This window comes from Primulina eburnea, chromosome 15 (genome assembly GCF_022965805.1).
Source record: "Primulina eburnea isolate SZY01 chromosome 15, ASM2296580v1, whole genome shotgun sequence".
Taxonomy (NCBI): Eukaryota; Viridiplantae; Streptophyta; class Magnoliopsida; order Lamiales; family Gesneriaceae; genus Primulina; species Primulina eburnea.
Window position 1 is genome coordinate 739,624 of NC_133115.1, and position 27,819 is coordinate 767,442.

The window sequence follows — 27,819 nt, forward strand, 5'->3', positions numbered from 1 at the left end:
TGACCAAGTACAGAGCTACCCTAGATTAATTCCAGAATATGGTGAGAATCGGACCTGAGATGGCCAAGGGATGAATATTGTACGATAAGAATTCTAGACTGAGAATTCCTTTGATATTCGTACTAGCTATGACTCAACTATTACAGAACGGAGCAGAGTGACTCCTTATGTATTCAGTTGATTTACTGAAGTTGAGTCTATCATTGGCTGATTTACCAATGATAAGAAAGTTATTAATGTTTTCCCCAGATAAGACTCTAGATCTGATTTCAGTCAGAGAGATTGATTTTGAACTTGATGTGATATCAGAAAGTGTTAAAATTTTGAATCTTGATTGAGACAGATTGCATTCAGGATGTGTTATATCGGAAGATGATATAATTATTGATTTTAACAGAATTAAATCGTAATTAGTTGGCCGAGGTGGATATCAGTGTCAGATATTTGCGATTTTATGAATTTAACAAATCAGTACCGACGAATTGAATCTGATTGAATCTTGCTGTGGTTCTAAATCCGTGTTTGAATAAGGTAAGTAATACTGTATTGTATGTTAATAACTGATTTGTTTGTGCCCGATATTTCGAATGTGATATGATATAGATCGTCAGAAATGTGCAATACTTGATTCAGTAGGAATCCTGATAGCAGAAACTGTTTTGATAGAATATATGAGATTAGATATGGCAGAACTTGGACTAAAATGTCTGAATTACAGATAGAAAGAAAACAAACCAAGAGATTGGTTATGTAACTTGTCAGTTCCTGAATGGAAATGAGATTACATTTCCAAGGATATCGTGATGAAGTTACTGCATTCCTCTCGGAATTGAGTATTGATTGAGTTAGGAATGACAGACTGACCTAGTCTGCGAGTGCTAAACCGTACATGAAGATGTACAAATATGATATATTACCGAGATTCTGTCAGAAAAGTAATTAGATTACACGGAGAGTTGAGAGTTGATTATATTAGACTGTGATTTTGGTTGATTTTGCACGTTTGACAGAATGTACAGTAAGAGTAGGATACTAGACTATATCTGAATACTGAATAGTATTCACTACTTGACAGACAGTCAGAGTGGATTATCCGGATTTCGGAGAATATGCTGAAAGCTGTAATGCTTGATGTTAACACTAAATGGCAGGATTCATTGTCATTTTGTGAATTTTCGTACAACAATAACTATCAAATGAGTATTGAGATAACTCCTTTCGAAGCGTTGTACGGAAATACATATTGATTTCCTCTTTATGGGGATGGTGTCTCTGAGGTTCTTGAGATTGGATCTGAAATGATCAGAGATATGACTGAAAAGATGAAGCTAATTCAGAAGAAAATGAAAAATAGCTCAGAATAAACAGACTGAATATGCCAATGTCGGACGATGACTGTTGGTATTTGGGGATCAAAGATCGAATATATATTTGATTGAGATAAACAGACTTAATAACAGCTGATGGTGTTGAGCTGTTACGAACTGTGGTTAGGTATATACAGATTTTGTATAACCAGTATTGCGAGATTGATTTTATCAGAGCTATTTTTAGCAATAGCATTTGATATACGATTGAGATTTCAGAATAGATTCATTGAGATGAGTTTTGATTTAAACTCTGTATACATTTCTTCTAATATATCTGAGTAGATTACTTGCGAGTTCGAGGACGAACTCAGATCTAAGAGGGGGAGAAATGTAAGGCCCGAGAAATTAATCCGATTAATCTGAAAAGATTTAGAAATGATTTCTATAATCATAAATGATAATTGATATGATTATAGATGGAACGAATCGGACGGGGAAAGATGAAAGAAAATTAAAGAGATGCAAAGAGAAGTCCCCGCGCACATGCGCGACATGTATCGGCGCACATGCACGAGGAAGACAGAACCATGCGCGCACATGCGCGGCTTGAATGCGCGCACATGCGTGGAACGTCCAGTAGCATTGGCGCATATGCGCGACGTGAACGGTGCACATGCGCGAGCATGGCAGAACAATTAGCGCACATGCGCGGACTGGAGGCGCGCATATGAGCGAGTAGCCGAGAGCACCAGCGCGGAGACCCGAAGGTCTCACGCATATGCGCGGGGGAAGTCGCGCATATGCGCGAGACGTGGTTTACAAAGAATGCGCCACTTGCCTTTCATGTATGATTGCATATATATATATATATGTACATTGAATTGCTCGAAATCAGAATCAGAACAAGGAGAAAATCGAGAAGAAGGCTTCCGAGAAAGAAAGAAAAATCCTTACGCCTTTTGTGAGAAATCCGTCTGTCTGATTTTAAATCTGACTGCGTTACTGTGTTCCTATCAACGTAGGCTACAACTGGACGTAAGTTTTGCTACGTTTTGACATGCTTTGAAATTATGATATTGTCAGAATTGAATGGAACTCATATATGTTGTTCTTGACATATTAGACATCATAGAATTGAAGTCAGATTAAGAAACGGACTGATTATGGAATTGTTATGATTTTTAGAGTTGAGTTGAATAAGAATTGATATCCAGATTGAGTGATTATCGATTATGAGATGTTAGAATTGATATCTGCCTGATATGGTATTGCTGGATATATTGAGATTATGATGTTATCCCGTTGAAACAGAAGTTGATTGAATTCTGTTTATATCCAGTATTGATTTGAACGGGTATTGATAGTATACTCCTCGATATTGTTATTGTCAGATTGAGTATTGACAGATTTGAGTTCGAGACTTCGACAGAGTCAGATTATCAGAAAGAAATGTATAAATTAATGTTGAGCTGGGATTGCACAACTCGAGTGAGGTTTGACTCGAGTCTCCCTAAATCAAATACTTTCAATTGTTGCATGGATATTTGCAATTGATGAGATTTATGATTGTAGTCTATTGATTTATAGCCACTGCATGTAATGACTGCTGATTCGCTAGTCATCGATTGATTTGCTTAGATACTGAATGCATGTATTGAATACTGAGTCGTTGAGTCATAGGCTGATTCGCCTAGTTACCGGCTGATTCGTCTGGTTATTGACTGATTCGTCTAAACTTAAGCTGATTCGCTTAATTACCGGCTGATTCGTCTAAACTTAAGCTGATTCGCAATTACCGGCTGATTCGTCTGGTTATTAGCTGATTCGCCTAATTCTTGACTGATTCGTCAATTCTGCGGCTGTTTCGCCCAGACACTGATATATTAATTATATCGATGCCGTTTAGGGATTGATTCATTCCTATCGACTGAGATTCGATATAATTACCTATATCCAGACATCGGGATCCCTAGGTTAGAGTTGAGTCGAGTCTGAGACGACGCGTCAGTGGAGTCGAGTCTGAGACGACGTGTCGGTTGAGTTGAGTCTGATACGCCATGTTGATTTACATTGGTTATATCATTCATGTTTATTGAATGCTTGATATTGATTTATGTTTCTGATATGAGACATGTTATGAATAATTCTTATATGCTTTCGTATATGCTTTTATATGATTGCATGTATACATTGTTTATACTGGGATATTTATATCTCACCGGAGTTATCCGGCTGTTGTCTTGTTTTGTATGTGTGCATGACAACAGGTGGGGCTGGATCAAAGTCAAGAAGAGGATGAGAGAAAATTAGATAGCGTGGAGATCCGGGCTTCGAAGCAACATAGGATTCAGCACTGATATGTAGTTGAACCTAGTTGAATTCTTGTAGATAACACAAGATTTGCATGTTCATGTTTAATATGTAATTTGAGTAAATTACATTACGTTTCCGCTTTGTATTTTTTTAAAAAAAAATTTAGACCCTGTTTTATAATTGATTAATTAGTCCCAATAATGATTAAGAACTTGATTAGCGTCCGGGTCCCCACAATAGGTGTCCAACCTTCAGTGGAGCCGCTGACCCTGAAGTTAGCCAGAGTTGGCTGAAAGGTGTAGAGACTCAACATCGCCTATTGGAAGTTCCCGAGGCATTGAAAGTGGACGTGACTGTGCCGTTCCTAGAAGATAAAGCAGGAAAATGGTGGGAAGCAATCTCGCCAGCCATGACAGCTGCAGGACCAATGACTTGGCAGCAATTTCGAGAAGCCTTTTTGAAACACTATTATCCAGCCGAGGTCAGACTGCAGAAACTGAGTGAGTTTGAAAACTTCACTCAAACTCCGGATATGTCAGTTGTAGAATACACCTCCAGTTTAATGCCTTAGGATCTTATGCTCCGGCAATCATGGCGGACGAAGTTCTAAAATTGCACCGCTTCAAAAAGGGTTTGAACAGCAGAATGCAGTCGGCTTTGGCAGTCTACCAACCTGCAAACTTCTCAGACTTGATGGGCGCAGCTATCCGAGCTGAAACTGATATCCAGCGCAGAGAGAAGGAGATTAGGAACAAAAGGCCTATGAATGATCAGTCCTCTCATGACAGTCAGTCGTTCAAGAAACCAAACCATTCCGGTGAACCATCTAAAGAAACTTCGCCTACCTCAGGCTACCAAGCCATTAAGCCTTGCCCAACTTGCCACTTACGACACCTGGGAGAATGTCGTAGAGCCAGCGGCGTCTGCTTTGGATGCGGAAAACCAGGACACCGTATGGCAGATTGTCCAACCGCTACCAACAAAACAACGGGACCAGGTAAAGGAAACAGGTCAAGCTCAGGGGCGAATGCCAACAAACCACGGGAGAACAAACCAAATGCCAGGGTGTTTGCCATGACGCAGGAGGAGGCAGATGATGCAAGCGATGTGGTGTCAGGTACCATATTTTTTCAACAAGCGCCTGCTTATGTGTTATTTGACTGTGACGCTACACATTCTTGTATATCTAAGAGATTTGGTAAGAAGTTAGGACGTAAGCCCGATAAGCTAACCGAACCTTTCCAACTAGCCACACCTACTAGTAGAGCCATTGAAACTGACGAAATGTACAGAGATTGAAAATCAGTATCGGTAATTAGATTTTTAGAGCCGACCTGATACAGTTAATCATGGTCGATTTCGACATCATCTTAGGAATGGATTGGTTAGCAAGAAACAATGCGGTAGTAGATTGTAAGGGAAAGGAATATACCTATTTGGAGACCGGGCCAACTCCAGTTTCGAGGACGAAACTTCTCATAAGGAGGGATGGATGTGAGAACCGAAAAATTGTCCATAGTGTACTTAATTAAGAATAGAGGATATTTTTTTTGGATTATTGTATTAAAATAAGATTTTTATATTGGAGAATATTTTATATGGGAAATATGGAGATACTCTAGAATATACAATATTAAGTCATTAAAATATCATGCATATTTTTGAATTTGGGAAATATAGTGCAAGATTGGAAGGAAATCATCAAAAATCTCCACCAAAACCGTTGGATCTAGCAACCTAAATTCTGAATTAATCAAGAGCATTGGTTTAGAGAATGAATCTCCCAACTTTAGTAGCAATATTTTCGAAAATAAGCAAGAGAATTGGAGCCAATTTTGAGAGATTTGGCATGATTTTTGGTAGGATTTGTGTAACAAATTTAGATCCATCTACTTCACCTATAAATACCACACTATGCCTAGCCATTTCTCACACCTAAATCTTGAAATTCTAGAGCTGAAAAACTCGAAATTTCAGCAGCTATCCAAGGCAAAACTGTAGTGACCCGTTCCAGAATCACCTACTAATTGAAAACTAAGCATGCAATTAACTTAATAATTACTAATCAGAGATAACAGCGGAAAAGTCAACAAACTATAAATATACAATCCAATCGAAGTCTATAACTCAACTAAAAATACAAGTACAACCATATCGAATAGAACAATACCGAAAACTAAACCAACCAGCTACTCAACGTCCTCCTCCTGCTCCTCCGGAACCATCCAACCTGAGACCTGCCCCGTGGGAATGGGGTGTCCAAGAATAAACAAAACCGAGGACGTGAGCGATAAGAACGCCCAGTACAAAAGTATGAGTATACAGACCTATATGAAATGCACATGCTATGATCATGATACCGGGGTAGTCAAGAAACAGGAGTCACAAAGGAAAGGATCTCAACAATGCTCAGTCTAGAGGCGCCAAGTGGATAGTGCCGCGCGGTACACCTCTGGGTCACTGCATCCACTACAAGACGGACGTGGACCTAAAATGTCCCGGACCACCGAAGCCCTCCCGACCCGTCGGCCACTGTGTACTCTCGGTGTCCATGCGTCCACAAGACAGGGCTGAGCGGTCCCAAGATATAGCTTATCTCGAAAGAGATACAGCTCAACAGCAAAGGCTATCTCGAAGGAGAATACGGCTCAACGTGAAATGCAACGTGCAGTAATAAACGTGACATAATAACATGCATCATATGACATATAACAATGCACCACATAATCATGCAACACATATAAGAATGTATACTCAACCAGGATATCTCGGATAGTACTTTCGTATCTCTATCACAGCAATCCTAATCCACTGGAACAACCAGACAACAGGTCTAATCCAAGCCTATTCAACAAGTGAAAACCATCACTAAACTTATCTACCAGACTTAACTAGATAATCCTGAGATAAATACTGATAAAATTCCAAACCTTCGTCCGTCGCTAGCCCGCTGATGCCGCTAGCTCCCAACTAGAGCACAGCTCTGCTACAAGACCAGCAGCTCCCCGCTAGTGCCCAAATCTCGGAACAAGACTAGAACCTGTCAGAAACGACTGAAATGCTATGGAATTCTCTGAATTGGCGAGTCAAAATGAGGAAATCCGACCACTATTTATAGGCCATGTTCGGATCGTCCGAACCCTCTTCGGAACGTCCGAACTCTTACGTGTCCATCGGCTCTTGACAGCTCATGATCGGATCCTCCGATCATACACTTCGGACCGTCCGAACTTGCACGTGTCCAGCTGCTCTTGACACCTCATGATCGGATCCACCGAACTCACTTCGGACCTTCCGAACTCTTCGGTGCTTCCGAACCATCTTCGGACCTTCCGATCATGATTAATCACCATTAATCCGCTAATTACCCAATTTGGGATTCGGGCTACTACATTCTCCCCCTCTTAAAAAGATTTCGTCCTCGAAATCAGGCTTAGAGGATGAACAAAATGAAATAACAATCATTGTTATTACATCTCAGACACACCAAACACTTGGCTACAAACTGGTAAACACTTCTCTTCATACCTTTCCACCAAAACTTGGTTTTCAAATCCTTATACATTTCCATGCTTCCAGGGTGGATACTCAACTTACTCCTATGAGCTTGAGATAAAATCTCGTCTCTCAATTTAGAATCTTCTGGAACTACAATTCTTCCTGACAGACACAAGGTTCCATCTGTTTGGATTGCAAAACCAGATGTGTGGTCTCCGTTAGCTAACCTTGCTAACTGTTGTTTCAACTCTTTGATCTCTGTTGGTGCCAATCTTCATTAAATCCATAATGTTGACACGGTTCCTACGTCTCCTTTCATCATGATCTCGGTGACGTCTTCCGTCACGATCTCTACGACGATGTTCTCGGCCAGCCTCATCGTCGCCATAACGGCCATGTCCCACACTACCGTGACTGCTTCCATCTACTGACATCTGAAAGGAAACTAAAATCAACTCCTAAATCCTCAAAACAGAATTACTAATGTCCCAAAAATCTTTGCATCTATATCCCAAAATCGCAAACATGCTCTGATACCATAAATGTAGTGACCCGTTCCAGAATCACCTACTAATTGAAAACTAAGCATGCAATTAACTTAATAATTACTAATCAGAGATAACAGCGGAAAAGTCAACAAACTATAAATATACAATCCAATCGAAGTCTATAACTCAACTAAAAATACAAGTACAACCATATCGAATAGAACAATACCGAAAACTAAACCAACCAGCTACTCAACGTCCTCCTCCTGCTCCTCCGGAACCATCCAACCTGAGACCTGCCCCGTGGGAATGGGGTGTCCAAGAATAAACAAAACCGAGGACGTGAGCGATAAGAACGCCCAGTACAAAAGTATGAGTATACAGACCTATATGAAATGCACATGCTATGATCATGATACCGGGGTAGTCAAGAAACAGGAGTCACAAAGGAAAGGATCTCAACAATGCTCAGTCTAGAGGCGCCAAGTGGATAGTGCCGCGCGGTACACCTCTGGGTCACTGCATCCACTACAAGACGGACGTGGACCTAAAATGTCCCGGACCACCGAAGCCCTCCCGACCCGTCGGCCACTGTGTACTCTCGGTGTCCATGCGTCCACAAGACAGGGCTGAGCGGTCCCAAGATATAGCTTATCTCGAAAGAGATACAGCTCAACAGCAAAGGCTATCTCGAAGGAGAATACGGCTCAACGTGAAATGCAACGTGCAGTAATAAACGTGACATAATAACATGCATCATATGACATATAACAATGCACCACATAATCATGCAACACATATAAGAATGTATACTCAACCAGGATATCTCGGATAGTACTTTCGTACCTCTATCACAGCAATCCTAATCCACTGGAACAACCAGACAACAGGTCTAATCCAAGCCTATTCAACAAGTGAAAACCATCACTAAACTTATCTACCAGACTTAACTAGATAATCCTGAGATAAATACTGATAAAATTCCAAACCTTCGTCCGTCGCTAGCCCGCTGATGCCGCTAGCTCCCAACTAGAGCACAGCTCTGCTACAAGACCAGCAGCTCCCCGCTAGTGCCCAAATCTCGGAACAAGACTAGAACCTGTCAGAAACGACTGAAATGCTATGGAATTCTCTGAATTGGCGAGTCAAAATGAGGAAATCCGACCACTATTTATAGGCCATGTTCGGATCGTCCGAACCCTCTTCGGAACGTCCGAACTCTTACGTGTCCATCGGCTCTTGACAGCTCATGATCGGATCCTCCGATCATACACTTCGGACCGTCCGAACTTGCACGTGTCCAGCTGCTCTTGACACCTCATGATCGGATCCACCGAACTCACTTCGGACCTTCCGAACTCTTCGGTGCTTCCGAACCATCTTCGGACCTTCCGATCATGATTAATCACCATTAATCCGCTAATTACCCAATTTGGGATTCGGGCTACTACAAAAACCCTGCTGAAAAATCATCCCGAGGTTAGACTAGAAATCGAAGCCAAGGCGCTGTCCGAGCAAGAGCAAAAGGCGATCCAATTTTCGGGTTGAGCATCCACGTTTTTAGTACATCCAAACACGGTAAGTGGGCTGTTTTAAATTTTGGTTTTATGCACATGAAAATTTCGGTTTTGTGGTTTAAAAATACGGTCGAGTACCATCGTTTTATCTATACGTTTTTACGAAATTTTGGTACGTTTATGTTTGACACTGTGAGAATTCCCTGAAAATGGGTGGAATTCCAACATATGGCCCTTAACAGTGGGATAGAACTGTTTTATGGCCTCGCCCCCTTAGAGAATTAAAACTTAGGGACTGACGTCAGTAAACCGTTGAAAGGTGAAAAATCGCAGTGTTATTATGTTATGGAATTTACGTTACAATTATGAAAAGCATGTTGTACGTTTATGATATGTTTCGAAAATGTTATTAAATTTCTTATGTTGTGTACAAAGTCCCCCATTTACTGAGTATTCCCAAAATACTCATCCCCCTTACTCTCCCCTCCCAGATAAGTCCGAAGAGCAGGTCGAGGACGAAGAGACGGATCAATTTTGGGGTTGGTGATTTTCCAGATTAGTAATAGATTATATTTCGAAATTTATGATTAAATAAATTGTAAGACGTTTCCGCATTTAGTTCTGTCGCATTAGTTATTTCAGTTGTAAAGACTCAAGTTTTGATAAATTATGATTAATAAACTGGTATTTCGGTTTATACTGTGCTACGAGGCTGATTGTTTTTAATTGTGTGATTGATAAACAACGCCGATGTCGACTAACCCCGGTTTCGGGGCGTGACACTAATTCCCAGGCTATTTCAAGTCCCTTGCCCACAGCCCATAGTTCTGCTTCCTCGCTTGTACCGATGCCTATGTTATGGATGAAACCTACGATCCAATCTCCATATTCATTTCTCAGAAGGCCTCCTCCTCCTGCCCTTTGGTCTTGAGGTTTAACACAACCGTCCACATTCAATGCACACCAATCTTTTGGTGGAGGATTCCACTTAAGGTACTGATCTTTGAAGACGTTTACGTGATTCGACAATACCCTTCTTGTAGAGAAAGCTGTCCTAATGTCCCCGTCTAATCATGTTTTTTTAATTGCATATAGGTGAACATTGAAATCAAGTCAAAATGGTTGGAAAAAGAGATCGTATGAGTTCGGCCGATGAAAAACAAATTAAAAAATGAAGGGTGAGTCGTGTAAAGAAAAAGAAAAATCACATATCAATGGAATCTATTATCTATTTAATATATATATATATATATATATATATATATATATATATATATATATACTCTTAGCATAAAAAATTATACCTTTTCATGTATAACCCAAATAAGAGACCCGTCTCACAAATTCGACCCGTGAGACCGTCTCACACAAGTTTTTGCCTATATATTTAGGTGATTGATTTGATTGTAATGTTCCTTTTATAGACTAACCTCTCTACATTATAAATAGAGGTGTTCAATTGTAATAAGGTGTACTTGTTTTTCTCTCATTCTCTCTATTAAATTTATAACACGTTATCAGCACGAGTGTTTTTCAAAGGTAAACTCATTAATTATTTTTCTTTCGTACGTATGCTCTCGATGAAGCACAATATGTAGATTTCATACTGGTTCTCTCGAAATAGCAAATATGATCTTATGATGATAATTTTAGTTTTATATTAATGCTCCAGAAGTAGCACAATATTTTATATTTATATTGATGCTCTTGAAGAAGCACAAATTCTTATTTTATGTTGGTGTTCTTAAAGCAACACTACATATTTTCATGTTGATAATCGTGATAGATACAAGATCTTAAATTTACCAATATTCTTGAAGAATATTATTCAAGATCTTATATTTATCAATATTCCTGAAGAATATTATCCAAGATCTTCAATTTACATTCCTGAAGAATATTGACTAAATACAAATTAGAAATACATTTACTACATTTTGACCATTAACGTTATGGATTCTTAATTTTTTTCCCAGCTCTACGTATATACTAATTGATTAGTGACTTATTGCACTTAATAAGTTAATTATTGTTGGATTTTATATTACAATATTAGTAATAGTTAGGATTTTACATGGTTTTGAAAACTATTGATTGTTTCCTTGATAAATGCTTTTACTATAATTGAATATGTTAATATATCTATCAAATCTGTTTCTAAATATAGACATGATTAAATTTTGTGATATTATATAACATTTTTAATATTATACCAAAAAAAATGTCTCTAAAATTTCATTCGTTATTAATTTTCTTAAATTTTTTTTTTCATTTAACAGTTGCTATGGCAAATGTTACCAAACTCGAATTCGAAGCACTTGACATCAGTGGAAAAAACAATTTGTAATGGATTTTGGATGCTGAGTCCATCTTTTTTCTAAAAATCTTGGAGATACGATAAAAGAAGCAAACAACGAATCCCTGCAGGATCTTGCAAAATCACTCATTTTCCTTCGTCACCATCTCGATGATGGATTGAAAGCCGAGTATCTCACTGTGAAAAACCCGCAAGAATTCTGGAAAGATCTTAAAGAAAGGTTTGACCATCAGAGAACTATAGTTCTCCAAAGAGCCCGGTACGAATGGATCCACCTTTGCTTCAAGATTTCAAATCTGTAAGCGACTATAATTCTGCATTATTCAAGATTTGTTCCAAGCTCAAACTTTGTGGAGAAAATATTTCTGATCAAGATCTACTGGAAAAAAAATTCTCTACTTTCCACGCATCAAATGTGCTCCTGCAGCAGCAATATCAAGAACGCGGATTTAACAAATACTCTGGGCTTATTTCATGTCTACTAGTTGCTGAACAGAACAATGAACTACTGATGAAAAATCATCAAATGCGCCCAACCGGCTCTACACCATTTCCTGAAGCAAATGAAACAGCATTCCCTGAAGTGAATGTCAACTCAACCCAAATCCCTCATTATGGAAGAGAGTGTGGGCGTGGACGCGGACGTGGCAATGGTCAAAGGAAAATTTATCAGCAACATGATGGAAAGAGACATAAAACAAACCACCAGCCGTGGAAACCGAATAATGAAGAATCAGTTGGAAAACCAAAAGAATATGAAGATAAGTGTTTCAAATGTAGAACAGAGGGGCATTGGTCTCGTACTTGTCGTACGACAAAGCATCTTGTGGCTCTCTACCAAAATTCAATCAAAGAAAAAGAAAAAATAGAGACAAATTTTGCTGATGATGATGGCCCTGTCGACATAACTCATTTAGATGTCTCTGATTTCTTTGCACAACCGGATGAGAATATTTATCATTTGATTGGGGGATGGTGTGCTAGAAAATATAGATTGATCAAATTCTGATTCTAGTATTTTTTTCTTGTCTTAGCTCAATGTTTTTAAATATCTATGTTTTTTTTCTAGAATGTCCGCATTATTATATTTTGGTTTAAGGTTTTTCTTGAGTTGTAATAAGTGATAACTACTTTGAGGACCTTGTTTAACTACAATTTTATTTTATGAATCTTAGAGTTATAACTTACTTTATTATGCATTTATTTTTAGATTATTGAGTGAATATCCAGACGTTTGTCTAGCTGATAGTGGTACAACACACACCATCCTTAAAAGCAAAAGGTATTTTTTAGAATTAACATTAGCTGAAAATAATGTTATAACAATATCGGGTGCATCAAAAATTATTGAAGGCCATGGAAAGGCAAAATTCATTTTACCAAATGAGACAAGCCTATATATTGAAAGTGCTCTATATGCTAGCAAATCCAATAGAAATTTGCTTAGCTTTAAAGATATCCGCCGAAATGGATATCATATTGAAACATTGAATGCAAACAATGTTGAATACCTTTGTATTACATCAATTATATGTGGGCATAAGCAAAAAAAAAATAAATTACGTGCACTCTCCTCTGGAATGTATTGCACAATAATTAAAGCAATTGAGGCAAATACAGTCACAAACACGAAGTTTGTTTACAAGAAAATTTCATATTATGGCACGACCGACTTGGTCACCCTGGGAGTTCAATGATGCAAAGAATAATAAATAATACTCGTGGACATCCCCTAAAGAACCAAAAAATTATTTTAAATGATGACTTTTTATGTGTGGCCTGTTCACAAGACAAACTCATTATAAGACCTTCCCCAACGAAGGTTGATATTGAAATTCCAACATTTTTTGAAAGAATCCATGGGGATATTTGTGGGCATATACACCCATCATGTGGACCATTTTGATACTTCATGGTATTAATTGATGCCTCAACTAGGTGGTCACATGTTAGTTTGCTTGCAACTCGAAATATAGCTTTTTCAAAGCTACTTGGTCAAATTAAGCTACTTGGTCAAATTATTAAATTACGAGCCCAATTCCCTGATCACCCAATCAAGACAATTCGTCTTGATAATGCTGCTGAATTCAAATCACAAGCATTTGATGATTTTTGTATATCAATTGGGATCTCAGTTGAGCATTCAGTTGCTCATGTTCATACACAGAATGGTCTTGCAGAATCATTTATTAAAATATTGCAATTAATTGCAAGACCGCTACTCATGAAAACAAAAATATCATCTTCAGTATGGGGTCATGCTATCATACACGTTGCATCACTGATTCGTGTAAGACCAACTAATTACCACCAATACTCACCTTTGCAGCTTGCGTATGGTCGAGAACCTGAAGTTCTCACATTAGAGTATTTGGTTGTGCGGTTCAAATACCTATCCCACCTACACAACAGACCAAAATGGGTCCACAACATAGACTTGGAATTTATATGGGATATGAATCACCTTCTGTCATTAGATATTTGGAGCCATTAACAGGCGACTTGTTTACCGCAAGATTTTCAGACTTTCATTTTGATGAAAGTGATTTTCCAACACTGGGAAGAGCAAAATTGTATCCAGAAGAACAACGAAAAATTTGTTGGAATGAGAAAACATTATCACATTATGATCCCCGAAACAATCAATGTGATCAAGAAGTTGGAAGGATCATTCACTTGCAAAGAATTGCTAATGAATTGCCCGATGCTTTTGTTAATACAAAAAATGTAACAAAGTCACACATACAAGTGGAGAATACTCCAGTGAAGAACGATGTCCCTACAGGACCATATAATACTTCACCCGCAAATGAATCTAAAATACGCCAGAAACGTGGTCGACCGATTGGTTCGAAGGATACAATACCTAGGAAAAGAAAAGTGCAAGAAAAGCAAGAATTAAAAGCTCCAGAAGAAGCAACCTTACATGATACAACAAGAAAAATAAATGAAACAGATGTGGATAACGTGATTCAGGGAGAACCAGAATCACCTGAAAATACCGAGACTTCAACAAATTATTTGATATCTCGTAAAATATGGGATCGGAGAAAAATAAACATTGACAATGTTTTCACTCTTAATGTGGCCCTTGATATCACGCAAGGTGTTAATGACCCCGAACCGCAATCTGTGAAAGATTGTCAACAAAGAAATGACTAGCCGAAATGGAAGGAAGCTATACAAGCCGAATTAGATTCTCTAGAAAAACGTAAAGTGTTTGGACCCGTAGTTCAAACACCTAAAATGTAGTCCCTGTAGGATACAAATGGGTGTTTGTATGAAAAGGAATGAAAATGATGAAATTGTAAGATACAAAGCCAGACTTGTAGCTCAAGATTTTTCTCAAAGACCTGGAATCGACTATGAGGAAACATACTCACCTGTGATGGATGCCACCACTTTTCGATTTTTGATTAGCTTGGCTGTATCAGGAAATTTGGACATACGACTAATGGATGTGGTCACTGCATATTTATATGGTTCACTTGATAACGACATATACATGAAAATCCCTGAAAGATTTAAACCACCAAAAGCAAGTGATACAACCCCCAAGACCATGTTCTCAATAAAATTGCAAAAATCATTATATGGATTAAAACAATCTGGAAGCATGTGGTACAATCGTCTTAGCAAGTCTCTACTACAAGAAGGTTATACAAATGATGTTATTTGCCCATGTGTTTTTACAAAAGAACGGATGAGGGTTTTGCAATCGTGGCAGTATATGTCGATGATTTAAATCTTATAGGAACTCCCGAAGAGCTCACCAAAACTGGCAATTATTTAAAAAGTGAATTTGAGATGAAAGACTTGGGAAAGACAAAGTTCTGTCTTGGATTGCAAATTAGGAATGTTTGTTCATCAATCTTCATACACAGAAAAGATATTAAAACGCTTTTACATGGACAAAGCACACTCATTAGCATCACCAATGGTCGTCCGATCACTCGACACTAATAAAATCCTTTTCGCCCACTTGAACATGGAGAAAAAATCATTGGTCATGAAGTACCATATCTTAGTGCAATTGGTGTATTGTCATATCTTGCAAATTGCACTCGACCAGATATAGCATTTTCTGTTAATCTCCTAGCAAGATATAGTTCTTCTCCAACCCGAAGACATTGGAATGGTGTGAAACACATATTTCGTTACCTTCGTGGTACAACTAATATAGGATTGTTTTATTCGAAAAAATCAAATTTATCTTTAATAGGATATGCAGATGCAGGCTATCTTTCAGATCCACATCAAGCCAAATCCCAAACAGGTTATGTATTTACACGAGGGGGCACTGCTATTTCATGGAAGTCGACAAAGCAAACTTTAACAGCGACATCATCTAATCACTCTGAGATATATATATATATATATATATATATATATATATATATATATATATATATGAGATTTAGGTGATTGATTTGATTGTAATGTTCCTTTTATAGACTACCTCTCTACATTATAAATAGAGGTGTTTAGTTGTAATAAGGTGTACTTGTTTTTCTCTCATTCTCTCTATTAAATTCATAACATTATTATTATTATTATTATTATTATTATTATTATTATTATTATTATTATTATTATTATATGAGTTAAATTGTGAATTTACATCTATGTTCTTATCTTCATTAAATAATATTCATTAATACATGTCTCTTTGGTTATTTTGTTTTTATTTATCAATTAATGAAATCTAAACTAAATTGAAGAAAAACAAAATGTTGCATCCATTTTTTTTAATGAAATTTGCAATCTGTTTTTTTAAAAAACTTATACATAATGAATTTCAAAATGATAAAAATATTCAATATATGTTTTTTTTTGTTTTTTCATAGTTATTAATGACTTCTAAAATAAATTGAAGAAAAATGAAATTTAGCTACCATTTTTTAGAGTTGCATTTAAATTTATCTTATATTTTTTTGGAACGACATTTGCACTCCATTTTTATTTAAAAAATATATCTTTAATAAAATTTTAAATAATAGTAATAATCCATTTTTTCAAAATGATTAAAATATTAAATATATGTTTTTGTTTGTTTTTTCTGTAGGACCGAGCGCTTACCGCTTTACCAAAAGCTATAGCTAGTAGTAATGGTGCAACTCAAATCTTTTAAACCGCACAGCAGCTCAAGCACCACGGTTTGATCGCTCTACCAAGCAGGGACAATTATTGCACCCAACAATCTCCCTCCCAATAATTGCACTCCTTGCAATCAATGGGAATCGAACCCGTGACCTTGGCTCTGATACCAATTGTAGGACCGAGCGCTTACTGCTTTACCAAAAGCTATAGCTAGTAGTAATGGTGCAACTCAAATCTTTTAAACCGCACAGCAGCTCAAGCACCACGGTTCGATCGCTCTACTAAGCAGGGACAATTATTGCACCCAACATTTTCATAATTATTAATATCTTCTAAAATAAATTGAAGAAAAATGATATTTAGCTACCATTTTTTATAATGACATTAAATTTATCTTATATTTTTTGGAACGACATTTGCACACCATTTTTTTTAAAAATATATCTATAATAAAATTTTAAATAATAGTAATAATCCATTTTTTTAAAAAAATTATATCTTTAATGAAATTCAAAATGATAACAATAATAAAAATAAATTTTTTTTTTGTATGTTTTTTCCTAGCTACTATTACTATTATTATTACAACTGAAAATATATGATTTTAAATTATGAATTTACATCTATGTTCTTATGTTCATGAAATAATATTAATTAATACATGTCACTTTATTTTTTTTATCTGTTAATTAATAAAATCTAAATTAAATTGAAAAAAAATAAAATTTAGCCTCCATTTCATTTTTCTTTTAAAAAATATATAAGTTGAATTGTAAATTTATATTTACGTCCTTATCTTCATTAAATGATATTCATTAATACATGTCTCTTTGGTTATTTTGTTTTCATTTATCAATTAATGAAGTCTAAACTAAATTGAAGAAAAACAAAATGTTGCATCCATTTTTTTTTTTTTGATGAAATTTGCAATCCGTTTTTTTAAAAAAAACTTATATATATAATAAATTTCAAAATGATAAAAATAATAAATATATGTTTTTGTTTGTTTTAAAATAGTTATTAATGACTTCTAAAATAAACAGAAGAAAAATGAAATTTCGCTATCATTTTTTAGAGTAACATTTAAATTTATCTTATATTTTTTTGGAACGACATTTGCACTCCATTTTTTTTTTAAAAAATATATCTTTAATAAAATTTTAAATAATAGTAATCATCCATTTTTTTAAAAAAATTATATCTTTGATGAGACACAAAATGATAACAATTATAAAAATATTTTTTTGTATGTTTTTTCCTAGCTACTATTACTATTATTATTACGACTGAAAATATATGATTTTAAATTGTGAATTTATATTTATGTTCTTATGTTAATGAAATAATATTCATTAATACATGTCACTTTTCTTATTTTTTTATCTATTAATTAATAAAATCTAAATTAAATGTAAGAAAAATAAAATTTAAACTCCATTTCATTTTTTTTTAAAATTATATCTTTACTGAAATTCACAATGATAACAATAATAAATCTATGTTTTTTGTTTGTTTTTTCCTTAGTCATTAATGACTTCTAAAATAAATTGAAGGAAAATGAATTTTAACTATCGTTTTTTTGAAATTAAAAATTTATCTACCATGTTTTAGAATGAAATTTAAATTTATCTTTCATTTTTGGAATGAAATTTGTACTCAGTTATATATATATATATATATAAATATATATATATATATACATTTTTTGGTTTGTTCTCACATCTATTAGTGAATTCTAAAATAAATTGAAGAAAAATAAATTTCAGTAACCACGTGTTAGAATGAAATTTACACTCCATGTTTTTTCTTTTAAAAAAAAATTTATCTTTAATGAAATTTAAAATAAATAGAAGAATAATGAAATCTACGTTCATTTTTTTAATGAACTATATTTTTATTTTATTTATCTCTGCTTTTTTTGTCTGATTTGTGAACTCTATCTCTATTTTTAGTATGTCCTTTTGTTTGATTTAAAAATTTTCATTAATCAATAATTAATAATTTTTAAAATAAATAGAATAACAATGAAGTTTACGTTTTTATGTCTTTATCTTCATTAAATAATATTCATTAATAAATGTCTCTTTGGTTATTTTGCTTTCATTTATCATAATGAAATCTAAACTAAATTGAAAAAAACCAAATTTTGCATTCATTTTTTGTGATGAATTTGCAATCCGTTTTTTTTTTAAATTTATATATATAATGAATTTTAAAATGATAAATCTATTATCCTGCACAGTGGCTTTCCGAAATCAGGGCCCGGCGTTTAGCAATCCGAAAGGAAGCCAGCGAAGAATAATGAAATTTACGTTCATTTTTTTAAATGAACTATATTCGTATTTTAAAAATATTTATTTTTAGAGTGAGTCTCATGTGAGACCGTCTCACGGATCATAATCTGTGAGACGGGTCAATCCTACCCATATTCACAATAAAAAGTAATACTTTTTTCATGAGTGACCCAAATAAAAGATCCGTCTCACAAATACGACCCGTGAGACCGTCTCACACAAGTTTTTGCCTTATTTTTATTTTATTTATCTCTGCTTTTTTGTCTGATTTGTGAACTCTATCTCTATTTTTAGGATGTCCTTTTGTTTGGCTTAAAAATTTTCATTAATCAATAATTAATAATTAATAATTTTTAAAATAAATAGAATAAAAATGAAGTTTACGTTTTTATTCAAAATTTATATTTATCCAATTTTTGAGTAAGTCTTCTGTAAGATAGTATCAAGTAGATATATCTCTAAAACGAGTCGACATTTTTTTATTAAATAATGTTATTGCATTTTAAAATAAATCGAAGAAAGATGAAGTTTACACTATTCTTTCAAAATTTTATAATTCTCCAATTTTTGATATCATTTTGTACTGCTATTTCATCATCTCTTCAAGCAAAATACTTTTACTATATTTCGGAGAAGAGTTTGTAAAACTGGAAAAGAGTCTTTTCCAGAACCTAGTTGTATTTAACTTTTGTGTTGAGTTACTAAGAGTTTCAGTAGACAAAAGATAAATCCTACTGAAGTGGGTGTGTACAAGTGTGTACTGTAATAACCAAAGTCTTTTAGTGATAACTTTTGGAAACAGAATAAGGGGAAACGTAGAAGATTTTATCTTCGAACTTCCAGAAACAACTACTGTTTTATTGCCTACTGTTATTACTGTTTTCACTCTACTCCATCGGATCGTTTCCGCGCCTACTTTTGTGATCTGCTAGACTTACACTCGAACAAGAACATCTACGATCTCTAACAGGATTCTAGCACCCTTTTGTAAAAATTATCATCAAATGAGAAGAGTTTATTCACCCTCCTCTAAACTCTACGTCGATCCCCAACAAGTTTCATTGATATATATCCTAATATATCAATATTTTTCTTAATGATTCATGTCGGATTGGAGACATGTTTCTCAAAATTGACCCACGAAACAGCTTCATATGAGTTTCTGCGACAATTTTATTTTTAATTTGAGCAAATTAACATCCATGAATAACGTAAATTGTGTGAATTTACATGTATGTCCTTATTTTCGTTAAATAGTATTAATAAATACATGTTTTTTTGTTTTTCAGGTATTGATTAATTTTACAATAAATTAAAGAAAACTGAAATTTTATTTTGGAATAAGATTTATAGTCTATTTTTTTTAAAAAAATTATATCTTTAATGAAATTTAAAGAAAGCGACAATGTCAGCAGTACTCACAAGAACTTCCTAAGACTTCATCCATCTGTACTACTCTCACTCGTGCATGCTTAACCCAACAAAACTAAAATAACAATGAAAGATTAATATTTTAGTTCAACATTTCTTAATCTTCATGTCAAATGTTATATTTGTTACCTAATGTGATGTACCGTGCAAATTATATACAAAGCTAATTGCAAACATAATGAAAATTGCACTGACGTGAATGTCAATGGGCCAATCCGTTAAAATTTATGCTTGACAAACCCAAATAATTATTTGGTGCCATGAGAGAACACTTCAAAAGAATTTGAATGAGCTTAAATTGATTTTACGTGTAATAATTACTCTTATATACATCAAAGTGATAGAAAATGAGGAATAAGAATGAATTCAGATCCTTTTTATCTGAAACAAATTATTCTTACATCTATAATAACTTAAAATGATTTATAATATTTTACTGATGTTTTTTAAATATTTTTTTTGCTCGAAAAATAAAAAGTGTTAAAAATATTACAATTATCTTTATGTTTTATGCCCCGTCAAATTTCTTTCGATGAATAATTGTATAACTTGTAGCTAATTTTTCAATGACACGATTTATGTATAGATCTTTATAAATTCAAAATAAATCATGAGAAATTCAAAATTTACGATTGTTGTAAGTTCTACACGTGTAACGCACGTACATGTCTTCTAGTATATAAAAGTATATCTAACGGAGATCAATATTGAAGGATTGGTAATTCCTAATCATGTTTTTTTTAATTGCATAGGCGAACATTGAAATCGAGTCAAAATGTTGGAAAAAGAGAGAAATTCGTATGAAAAACAAATAAAAAATATTGAAGGATTGGTAAAGCACATTTCATGATAGTATCTAATCTTTTTCTATTAATCATTAATCGATTCATGTTCTGGTGTGAGAAAAAAGCCTTTGATAAAATTAAAATAACTCAGCTAGAAATTATTACTAGTATGGATCGACCAATGGAATGAAACTAACCTTCAGATTCATGGATAGGAAGAGCTATCTTTTGAAGCAGATCCCAGCTTTCATCCTCCGCCAAGCACTCTAGTTTGTAGACAAATTCTGTGTCTGCTATCGTTTGATTTCGAGTGGTTATCAAAATTTTGGAATTCGATTCTGCTAGCGGAAATGCATTCTTTAAGATATCCCAATGATCAATTTCCCATATATCGTCAAGAACCACCAGACACTTCTTCACTCTCTGTATATCGTATAGTTCTCTCACCAATTCATCTTCCTCCATTCCCATTACTTGTTCATTGTTTTCTCCTTGAAGAAGTTGCTTCAATATTTCCTGGAAAATAGCTTTTGCTTGAAGTTTCTGCGTAATGCAAACCCAAGCACGAGCTTCAAACCCGAACTTGTGTTGGTAAATTTTTCTGGCAAGAGTCGTCTTCCCCAGACCACCCATCCCACATATAGAAATCACTCGATATGCCCTATCATCGTTTTGCATACGCGATACAAGAAGATCTATGTCATTCTTCATCCCAACGAAGTGCTCTTCAATTCCATGGCCGTATGTCTGCCTCAGCAATCGTTGATCGTCATTGCAGCCGAAACTTGACGATCCCTCCCCAATACTTATAGACTCCAATTTTTTGGTGAGTTCAGCCATGCGAGACATAATATATGCAGTCTCCTTCCCTATCTCGTGAAGAGCCAAACACTCACCCAATATGCAAGTGAATCTTTTGAGCCTTTTTTTCAAGTTCTTGGCCCCTCTTTTTGATGTAACTTCAACAGCATATTTTTCAAGAACATCCCCAGCCCTTGTTGCCAGATCTATAAGTTCTAAGACCCAACCACGCACGCTGTCAGAGTTGTATCTGTCCCGCCTCTTGTCGGCATCCTTCAAGAAACGGCGCATCGCTTGAAACTCCCTTCCCACATCCTCAACCTGGCCTTCGACACCTGATAAAAACTTCACTTCTTCGATCAATAGGTTACGCAGCGTTTCCAAAGCCATTGTTGCAGCAGCATCAACCATTTTTTTTGTTGGTTTTTATTCTTATTTTCCTGAAATACGAGTTAGTAATTTTCTAGTGTCATTTCAGCTTAACATCATGCCGGTAATCATACATAATAGCCTTAAAAACCAATGAAACACAAAACGACAGACCAATTTTGATAAAGATATTGGGAACAATCATAGCCTTAGTTTTTACGTACAAGATAAGATTTTTTCACATTCAGTCTACGAAGGATTCAACATTTAGACAAATATCGGTCATTTTCAACTACTTTTTCCCCCAAAGTTTAAATATTATTTGTCAGAAAGAAAAGGTAAATTCCACCTTTGAATATGTTAAAGCGTCAATTTTGTAGTATATTTAATTTTTAAGTTGATATAATATCATTGTTAAAAAATAATAATTAATAATGATATTGTAACTCAAAATTTAGAATTGATATATTATCGCAGTAAGTACCATAGGTTCGCTATTATTCTGGTAAAAAATGACAAAAATATAATATTTAGAGGAGTGTTCTTTGTACTACATAATTTTTTAATGGCAAAAACTTAAAATCATTAAAATGGCAAGAGCAAAAACTTAAAATCACTAAAATGGCAAGAGCAATAGTGATGATCACGCGAACATTGTAAAATCCCGGATTTTTATTTTATCATGAAAATATTTAGTATCAAGATTTTCGAGATTTTCAGGATTTGTGATTTTTGGAATTCAAGAATAATATCGTGTGTATTTGTTTCAGAATTTGAGATAGATAGAATTTTACCGGATAAAGATTTAAACGAGAAGATGACTTAATCTTAGAACTAAAATTCTTGAGGATTGTAGCATGAGATTTTCGAAAATATTGGGATAAATACTAGGGAATTTTCGAAAATCATAGATAAGGGAAAAGTCTACACGATAAAAGGCAGCCTTGGGAAAAATTTAAAAGTTCAGCTACCAGGATTTTAGGAAAAATAATCCAAATATTATTTGTGGAAAAATACCAATAATTTCGGATTTAAGTAAGCAAATTTGTGGGATTTTAGAAATATAATTTTTATTATTTTAGGAAGTCAAAAATATACCGAATATTGGGAATTAAACACAAAAGTCGAAATTTCACAGACTGGGCAAGGCTTAATTTCGAAAATTAGCTTGGATATAGATATATATTTTCGAAATTTAGGATAAGAATAATAAAGATTTGATCACGATTTAGATATAGATTTGATCACGATTTTAGATGAAGATTTGATTCAGAATCAACGCGATTTGATACACGATCAGGATAGCAGCCAACCCCTATAAATAGGAGGGCATGGATCTCGAAAATTCACACCATAACTCTCTCTCAATTTTCGAGAAACACACCTAGTTTCTTAGGATTTTTCGAGCACGGCGAAGCGCTGCCGCAGTCCAGCCACCGGAGTTTTATGTTTTTCTTCAAGAAGCTTAAGGTAAGTGGGCTTGTTTTAAATTGTTGCATTTTTCGGTGCATGTATTTCGGTGCATGTAATTTTCGGTTTTATTAAATTTCGGTCGAGTACAACTCTTTTCTACCCCTTCTGGTTATGATTTCTGCATGAGTTTATGTTGACACTGTGAGGATCCGACTGGATATGGGAGGGAATCCCAACTATGACATGACCCTCATACGGTGGGGATATAACCGATTCGGCCTCGCCCCCTTAGAGGAATAAAAATTAGGGACTGACGTCAGTAAACCATTGAAAGTAGAGGAATCTCAGTGTCAAGTCAAGTATACGAATGTGATATGAGTCAAAGTATGCATGGTGTGTGTGTGTATATTTTCGAATTGTTATATGCATGTTGTTGTGTACTCGAACAGCCCCCACTTGCTGAGTATTTCCCAAAATACTCACCCCCCTTACACCTCCCCAGATAAAACTGAAGATAAATCAGAGGAACAGGTCGAAGAAGAGGAGTCGGACCAGTTTTGAGGCTGGTGAAATTATTATATTCGATTTATGCTGCAAGATTTAAGGATTTTAGTTGGTTTATTTTATTTGTAAACGCTTCCGCAATTTATTCAATTTATTCAGTTGTAAAGACAGTGGTTGTTTTTGGCGAATTTATGAAATAAACTGGTTTCGGTTTATACTGTGCTACGAGGCTTGTCGTTTTTCGATTTTGTGATTGATGAGCGACGCCGGTGTCAATCCCGAGTTTCGGGGCGTGACATTTATGTGGTATCAGAGCCGCCAGGTTCATAATCCGAGTGGAAAAATCGAGTTTCAAAAAAAAAAAAAATTTCGGAAATATTTTTCGGAAATTTTTCGGCCAAACAGCGCCTTAGGGAGACGCCGCGTTCTTCGCCGATTCCGGCCGTTGCCGATACCCGTTCGTCGAGCGGAGACCATTTCCAGAATCGTCTCGACGAAACGAACCAAAGCCCTCAACCAATTTTGGATTTCGCGTCCGTATGCGACGAGAATTTTAGATCTACCAGTTCTCGTATAAACCCTAAATCGCCGCAAATATTTTGGTCCAATTACCCTATCAATCTTACTCCGATTTTAAATTAAATTTTACCGAACGATATATGATCCACGGGTAACGTTTAGAACCAATCAATTTTAGGATCGGATCACGAAATCAAAAACCCCCAAATTTGAGATATTTAGCGAGTTGCGCACGTTTTCGGCCAAATTAGAAGATTTTCCGGCCGAATTTTGACGTTCCGTCACCGGTTCCGTGACCCTTACGCCGTCGCCGTCATACGCTTGTGCTCCGACCGTTATCCGACGAGTCAACCCGGCGAGTCAACTCGTCCGAATTCAGCGAGTCAACCCGCCGATTTTATTCTCCTATTTTCGGGAAATTTTTATTTTTCGAAAATATTTAAATTTCGATACCCTGCTCTATAAATTCTTGATATTTATTCTGTCCTATATTTTTTATATATTCTGAGCATTTCCTTTCTTTATTGTTCCCAGGAAATGTCTCGTACGCGTCTCACCGCCCGTAAGAAAGTGACGCCTATTGCTCTCACCGAATCGATTCAGTTGGATGGCCACCAATCTTACGCGCACACCCAGAATGTTAGGAGTTCTAACGGATGGGCCCTCAGGAACCATGAGAAGACCATCAGAAGGATGAGGGCTACCAACTTCAAGAGGAGACAACAGGTGGAGGACCTGACGACCAAGCTGGAGGTAAAAGAGAAAAGAATCAATGAGGTATTTGAAATGTTCCAGCTCGTCAACGAACATAATACCGAGCTTCAAGACTCACTAGTCACATCACTGCGTCAAGCCAAGCAGGCAAGGGAGGAAATGGATAAGCGCATTACCGAGTTAACTGAAGCACGAAAGAGAGATAAGCTGAGGATTGACGAGTCATGGGACGTGGTCACGCAACTATCGGAGTGTAACCAAAAGTTTATCAAGGAGATAGACGAAAGGAAGGAAAGAGAAAAGGTGATCATTCAGAAGAAGGATGCGAACTGCGCACAAGTAAGAAGTGAGTTGGATATTGCGGTAGGAAGATTCTGACACACAAGGAGCGGATTGAGGAGTTGGAGTCAGAAAATCAAGACCTCCAGATGCATCTTGCAGAGTTCTTGGACCCCGAGATGCCAGAACCCGAGGAGGAAGAAGCCCCACCTGATATGGCAGTGGGAAATGGCGAGATAGCAGATTAGGACATTTAGTGAACCAATTTTCTTTGTTTCCGTTGTTGCTACATTTCTTTTGTTCAGTACATTTATCTATTTTTAGATTGGTCATGTTCATTTATTTAGGTTGGTCTTGTTCATCTATTTTGAGAAATCAATAAAATATTTTATTTGTTCCATTGATTTCAATTTACTTCTGCGCAATCTATTGCATAAAACCTACTCGTACAAATTCTTAGAACTTGCGATTGTAGGAAATGGCCGGCAGACCTCCAAGACAGAACCGCAACCCACGTTACGCTAACACTGATCGCGAGAACAGGCAGGAAAATGAGCAGGAAAATAGGCAAGAAAATCGACAAGAGAACGGACCACCACCTGCAGTCGGCCTAAGCCGAGCCGATCTGATGGCTATAGCCACCATAGTGGCGACCACACTGCAAGGGTTGGTAAACCCGAACGCTAATCAACCACCTCCTCCACCACCGCCGAATGGAGTCAAATTCCATTATGAGTCCCTTCGCAAAAACAGGTGTCCGATCTTCGGAGGGGATGCCGATCCTGAAGTTGGCCAGAATTGGCTAAAGAATGTCGAGACTCAACTGCGACTGTTGGAAGTCCCTGAGGCACTCAAAGTTGATGTGATTGTGCCTTTTCTGGAAGACAGAGCAGCAAAGTGGTGGGAAGCAGTCTCGCCAGCCATGACAGCTGCAGGACCAATGACTTGGCAACGATTTCGAGAAACCTTCCTAAAACAGTATTATCCAGCCGAGGTCAGAATGCAGAAACTGAGTGAATTTGAAAATCTCACTCAAGCCCCAGATATGTCAGTGGTGGAGTACACATCCCAGTTTAATGCCCTTGGGTCGTATGCTCCGGCAATCATGGCGGATGAAGTTTTGAAACTGCACCGGTTTAAGAGAGGATTGAACAGTCGAATTCAGTCAGCCCTAGCAGTGTATCAGGCCGCCAATTTTTCAGATCTTATGGGCGCAGCTATCCGAGCTGAAACAGACATACGCCGCAGGGAGGGAGAGTTTAAGAACAAGCGCCCTCTTGCCAATCAGTCTGCACAGGGTGGACAGAAGTTCAGGAAACCGAACCAATCAGGCGGACCATCTTTAGGGCAAACCTCAGCAGCCAACTACCAAGGACCCAAACCGTGCCCAAAATGCGGTTTCAGACACCCCGGGGAATGTCGAAGGGCCAGTGGAGCGTGCTTCGGATGTGGAAAACCGGGACACCGAATTTCTGAATGTCCTACCGCCACCAATCAAGCAGCTGGGCCCAACAGGGGAACTGGGCAGAATGTGGGAGCTAACCCCAACAAACCAAAAGAGAATCAGCCTAACGCTAGAGTGTTTGCTATGACGCAAGAGGAAGCGGACGACGCAAACGATGTCGTGTCAGGTACCATATTTATTCAGCAAGTGCCTGCTTATGTGTTATTTGACTGTGGAGCTACCCATTCGTTTATGTCTAAAAGATTTGCTAAGAAGTTAGGATGTAAGCCTGAGAAACTAAACGAGCCCTTTCGAATAGCTACACCTACAAGTAGGGCCATTGAAACCCACGAAATTCACAGAGATTGTAAAATCAGTATCAATAATCAGACTTTTAGCGCCGACTTGATACAGTTGATCATGGTCGATTTCGACATCATCTTAGGGATGGATTGGTTAGCCAAAAACAATGCAATAGTAGATTGTAAAGGAAAGGAAGTCAAACTCCGAACCCCAGGTCAGGGAGAGGTCGTGTTTCACGGTAAATCCAAGAAACGAAAATCACTCCTTTCCGCTTCACAAGCATGGAAGGCCATGAAATCCGGAGAAGACATCTACCTAGCTATGGTCAGCGAGGTGCAAGGAGAAGTCGAACTGAGAATAGAAGACATCCCAATAGCATGTGAGTTCCCGGATGTCTTTCCAGAAGAACTCCCAGGGACA

At 36.4% G+C, this 27,819-nt stretch overlaps 2 protein-coding genes across 3 annotated transcripts in view; both read right to left on the reverse strand.

Annotated features, from left to right (window-relative positions):
* The window catches only part of LOC140813613 (putative disease resistance protein At1g50180), a 31,132-nt gene extending 8,799 nt beyond the window's left edge, over positions 1 to 22,333 (reverse strand). The window contains exon 1 of one of the 2 annotated variants that reach the window (XM_073172204.1): positions 21,251 to 22,333. In XM_073172204.1, the coding sequence (XP_073028305.1) occupies positions 21,251 to 22,265 (1,015 nt within the window). In that variant the 5' untranslated portion in view covers positions 22,266 to 22,333. The remainder of the gene's footprint in view (positions 1 to 21,250) is intronic. The other variant, XM_073172203.1, reaches the window with a different exon arrangement.
* LOC140813615 (probable disease resistance protein RF45) overlaps positions 1 to 27,819 on the reverse strand; it is a 93,973-nt gene that overhangs the window by 9,422 nt on the left and 56,732 nt on the right. The gene's annotated exons all lie outside the window — the stretch shown is intronic.